The 5253-nt window shown below is 43.6% G+C and overlaps 1 protein-coding gene across 9 annotated transcripts in view; it reads left to right on the forward strand.

Annotated features, from left to right (window-relative positions):
- Positions 1 to 5253, forward strand: part of dlg3 (discs, large homolog 3 (Drosophila)) — a 78654-nt gene that overhangs the window by 22711 nt on the left and 50690 nt on the right. For 3 of the 9 annotated variants that reach the window (XM_035668796.1, XM_035668799.1, XM_035668803.1), the window contains exon 1: positions 689 to 1230. The exons of 5 other annotated variants lie outside the window; for them this stretch is intronic. In XM_035668796.1, coding sequence (XP_035524689.1) covers positions 865 to 1230 — 366 coding nt within the window. In that variant the 5' untranslated portion in view covers positions 689 to 864. Of the gene's footprint in view, positions 1 to 688; positions 1231 to 5253 lie in introns of those variants that run through there. One more of the 9 variants, XM_035668801.1, reaches the window with a different exon arrangement.

Consider the following 5253-nt stretch of genomic DNA (forward strand, 5'->3'; position numbering starts at 1 on the left):
CCCTCCCTCTCTGCCTCTCTCTCTCTCTCTCTCTCTCTCCCTCTCTCTCTCTCTCGCTCTCCATCTCCCTCTTGCTTGCTCGCATCCCTCTGAATAATCCACATCTAGGGCAAGCTGGCTGAGTGGCGATCCAGTGCTCAGCTCCTCTCTGCTGGCTGAGAAAAGAGACAGAGAGAAAGACAACGCTTTTCAACGCAGGAGGAAAAACCGTGAGAATTTGACAGAACGGGAAGATACCAAGAAGGAAGATTTCTATCTGCGGATATCATTTATTTATACATATTGTTTATATATCTATATATATATTTGTACACACGCATATAGATATTTATATATATATATACATTTATCCCTGTACATATCTGTATTTGTGCTTGTCTGTTTATATTAATATTTTTATATGTATTTGTGTGTGTAAATATATATGATATATAAACAAAAGAATATATATATATATCTATGAATTTATATGCGCATCACTGTGAACCAAGAGAAGCAAGAGGAAATTTCTATCATCGGGGCTGGTCTCTGATTGTGTGATCATATACAATATTTTAATATTTCCTTTGATCTTCTACGTCAAGAGGACAAAGACTACGTGCCCATTTTGTATTTTTGTTTTCCTGTTGCTGCTTCCCGTCCCTCTCGATCTTTTTTTTTTTCTACATCCGAGAGGAATAAAGCGGAGAGTGACAGGATTTGACGAAAAGGGAAAATCTGTAGAAATTCCTGTGATTAGTGTTATTTCCGTCGGCATTAGTGCTCTGTGAGCCGATCACAGTGTGCTGTGTGAGATCTGAGGAGGCAGCAGAGACAGAGTGCCACGCCGCTCAGCTCAGCGTCAGCCCAGCCAGCACAGCCAGCATGCACAAACACCACCACTGCTGCAAGTGCCCAGAATGTTATGAGGTGACCCGTATGGCTGCCCTGCGTAGGATGGACGCCCCGTCATATGGAGGAGACTGGCAGGCCGAGCCCTATGGATACCCGCCTGGGTACGGGGGAGGCCAGACCTTACCCCCTCCAGCCTCAGGGGGAGGTGGAAGCATGGGAGGAGGAGGGGGCACTTTGGGGAGAAGTAAGGGCAAGATTATGTCTGGTGGGGGCCCTGGAGGCCCCAACCCAAAGGGCCAATCAAAGGGTGGCCCCAAAGTAAACGGCAACAACTCCAGTGGACAAGGAGGATGGTGGCCCGAGTGCACCTGTACCAACCGGGAGTGGTATGATCAGGTAACTCATCTTCCTCACTCTGTTAGATAGCTCTGGCCTGTGGGGCCTGGCTGGGGAGACTGGGATCAGATGAGCTGTTGCTGTAGTAAAACAGACCATCATGTATCAGCTGAGGCTGTCGGTTTATGGAAGAGAATTCATATTTAGTATTCATCTCAAGCCCTCCATTTCCCATTTGTTGACTGTGGTTCCTCTATTGGAAGCAGAGTAAGGAGAACAGAACAGGACTGATCCAGTTCCACTGCACACACATGGAGATGATCTACATGTTTGGATATGATGATATCCAAATGATGCAGATGACTAATGCTTATAGATTTAACACACCTAGTGTATGTCGTCAAAGACTTACGCTGAAGCAGTTACCATAGGCCAAAAAATGCTGCATTTTCATTAATTGAAGCAGCACTGAGATGCACTTTGCAATTATTTTAAGTTAACTCTCAAGACTCAGATTGATTTTATGATAAATGACATTTAAGAAATAGATTTCTCACAGATCAACTAATTGTAGGATTGTGTCTCATTAGCTCAGAGTAGAGGAGATGATGAAATCTACCTCTGATACCAGTTATATGCCCTCCGATTTTTAACAAGCCATTTTGATCAGAAGAATCGCAAAATAATGATAATGTGATTTCAGAAAAACAGAGAATCAGCAGTAATCTGTCTAAATGCCTGCCTGTCATACATGCTGCCCTCAGTGTGAATGAAACCGCCTCTCTACATACGCTCCATTTTGTTTCTATTATCTTCCTTTATTTACATGTATTTATAAATTACAGTTGATAAAAGGTCAGAGCAGCTGCAGAAACAGTCTTTAATTAAGCAAGGTGCATGTATGTGAGCATGAGAGTGAGCTTGGGTGGGGGAAGGGTAGCTTGGTGAGCATGAGATTCAACGAATGGTTCTCGCTGTGCATGAGTATGTGTCTATGTAGTCTCGTATTTGCGGCAAGTGGAAGCCGCTGCATTGTTTGTAGTTCCTCCATTTATGTCTGATCGCGTTTTGAGCAAGAAATGTGAGGCAATAGGAAGAAGGAAGGTGAGAAGAAGCACAGGGGTAAAATGGAGGCTGAAATTTCAGGGGCAGAGTGGAAGAAATCCCCCTGAGCTGAGCCCACATATGAGCCGCAACCTGGCTGATATTAGCCGATTACTACAGTCAAGGAGAGGTTTTAGAGATTGACACTTTCTCTTGGTTTCTTGTTCTTATTTCCTTTGCGTTCCCTTTTTCCGATCAGCTGCATCCAGATCAATCAGGCTTATTTCACACATTTGAGAGCTCACAGCAGATGTGATTATGTAAGCATTTATTGCTTACATGGAGATTTTACTCTCCATCAGTATTACCACTGTACAACTCATTTTCAGCACATTTATTTTATAGTCAGCTTACAATGAAGCAAATTAGTATCTGCTTGATGAAATCTGCTTTTGGGCCGCATCATTGTTCACGCAGGGATCTTATGTTGTCGAAACAGCACCATTAATGGATAAATCACTCAGTAGAATCCTATCTGGTCGTGTCCTTTCGAAGGATCCTTGCTCCCTTGCCATCATGCGAATATCCAACCTAGGATTCATGGCTTCAGTCCAGGAGTATCTACATTGGAGTAAAAAGAGCTGGAATTACAGAGGACAAATCAGCAATGAATGGTTGGTGTGTGTGTGTGTGTGATGGGGTGAGGGTGGGGGGGTGCAGGTGCAGGCAGTAGTCAGTGGGGTGAAAATGCTAAGGTTGAAAAAGAGAGAAATAAGCCAATAAAGGCAGGCAGTGGGCCTGGAGAGGGGGAGGGGGTTATGTAAGAGGAGGCAGTTGGTGGTGCTGTCAGAGAGAGAAGGCAAGTGAGGCCCTGACACCGTGGACAAGCATCTGTCCCTCCATCTCTTAAAACAGGCATGTGAACGGCCAGTATGCGCTCCCCTTCCTATGAACGGGCTATAGCATGGCATGGATGGAGACGCACACCCACCACCACCCCCGCCCTCCCAGCTTTCCTCAGTCACCGTTGCTCATCCTTGGGTGGGAAATGTGAATGCAACCCCTCCCCCACTACCTATACACAGCCGGAGAGCAGGGCAGTATTCACACACGCCCCAATCACATGCGTCTGTTATCTTATAGCTTTCATAACAACTCGTGTTTTTGGATGCTAACGCAATGAAAAGCAATAACCTTGCACAGTCATTCAGAATTATCTGAGCTGCCTTTTTATAGCTGGATCATTGACATTTTTAAATGGCTTCTGTAGCCATGGACATTTCATGTATGTGTGAGGAAATCATGAGACACCCCAAGACATAATGATGCCATATTAATCCCCCCACCCCCACGTCATCTATTTACTAAACGATTGTGCCGCTTTTGTCAAGAGCTTGCTTGGATAATTGTGGATGATTCCAGTTGGGATTATAAGAACACTCTTTAAAACAAGAGCTTTTGAATTTAAATCTGAGAAAAGTAGAGACCTCAGTCTACTGGGAGCTTCAGTCAGAAAGCTCCCTCTTCCCCCCGCGGGCTCCAATCTGTCTTTGTGTGTTCTCCAGCTCTGTGGCTATGATTAGCTTTAAATATTAATTGGATTTTACTTTATTTATTAGCATCAAGATTTTGTCCAAAGTGCTTTGCCAGACCCATTGTTTATAACAGGCCTCTGTAGTGGCAGCAGTGTTTTAAATGAATGCACAGGCACGGTGGGCGTTCCATGTCGAACACTCCCATAGGTGATTACGACTTAAAAGCCTTCAGGCCTTGATCAGAAGTGTTTGTGCATGTGTGTGCGTATGTGTGCCGCGTGTGTCTTTTACAGTCACATTGATTTATCGGTGTCATTGGTTTGTACATCTGTCTGATGAGATTTTGTTCGGTCAGATTTGATTTGCCATTGCTGCAACCCAGAGAGTATTAACGGATGGGATTTACATGTGCTCCATGTCCAAATGTCTTGAGCTGGATCCCCCACTGTGATCTTGAAAGGCTCCATTGAAAACCTGGAATATTCTCATCAGATCAAGAGAGATTTATCTATGAGCTTGTCTAAGAATAAAAAGGCAGGAAATATGTGACCTGAATGAAAGTGCACTCAGCATATCCATACATTTTCTTTAAAAAGCTAGTGTGAATGATAAGGGCCAAGATGGTTGACATTTTCATTACACCTGCAGGTGCAGTTCCCGTCAATACATTCGGTCCAATGTGACACATAATTACAGCACGATTGTTTTTTAAGTATCTAGTGTCAGATCCCCAACTTCAGGTTGCCTTTATGACGATGAATAAAGTAGGAATAGAGGGAGAACGCTGATAGAAAACAGATTTCAGTTCAATAACTGGATAAACACCTGTAAACCTCACTTTTACAGGTGAGAGCTGCATTCAAAGGAAAATTAAGAATGGAGCAAAACTATGAGACGTACATTCGTGGATGTTATGGATGATGCTTAGCTGGATGTGGCTACGAGAATACCTAGCGCTCCCCCGTCTTCCCTGACTCTTGAATGGAGGACTCCTCATAAGGCCAGGCAAGCTTGACCTCGAACAACACGTACATTGAGAAAGCAGAGTTTTGTTGTGAGCTTCTTATTTATAGACATTTGTATGTTTACCTTCACGATTTTGGCTGTAGATCTCCTTCACGTCACACTTGGTGTTGTGACGTGGGTTGCCATTTGGTCATATTTCTGTCTTGCCAGAAGTGTCAAGATGATGACTTCTGTTGTTGCATGGCAGATTAAAACAGCATCCCAGGCATGCGATATTTGGTAGTCTTCTTCCCCCCCTGATTTCTGTCCAGTTGATTCTTTCTTTGCCTCCTTAATAGAGCAGTGGTACTTAAAGCTGTTAGATGTTGTAACCCTCTGCAAGTTTATGATGTGGTTTCCAAGACTTCCGGGTTTAAGCTTTCTTTCTTTCTTTCTTTTTGTATATATTTGCGTAATGAAACATATATTTTTTTTTTTCAGCTTTTTTTATACCTTTATTTGATAGGACAGCTGGAGACAGACAGGAAAGGGGGCAGAG

The sequence above is a fragment of the Morone saxatilis genome, unplaced genomic scaffold (assembly GCF_004916995.1).
Source record: "Morone saxatilis isolate NCDOM2014 unplaced genomic scaffold, NCSU_SB_2.0 Contig22, whole genome shotgun sequence".
Classification (NCBI taxonomy): Eukaryota; Metazoa; Chordata; class Actinopteri; family Moronidae; genus Morone; species Morone saxatilis.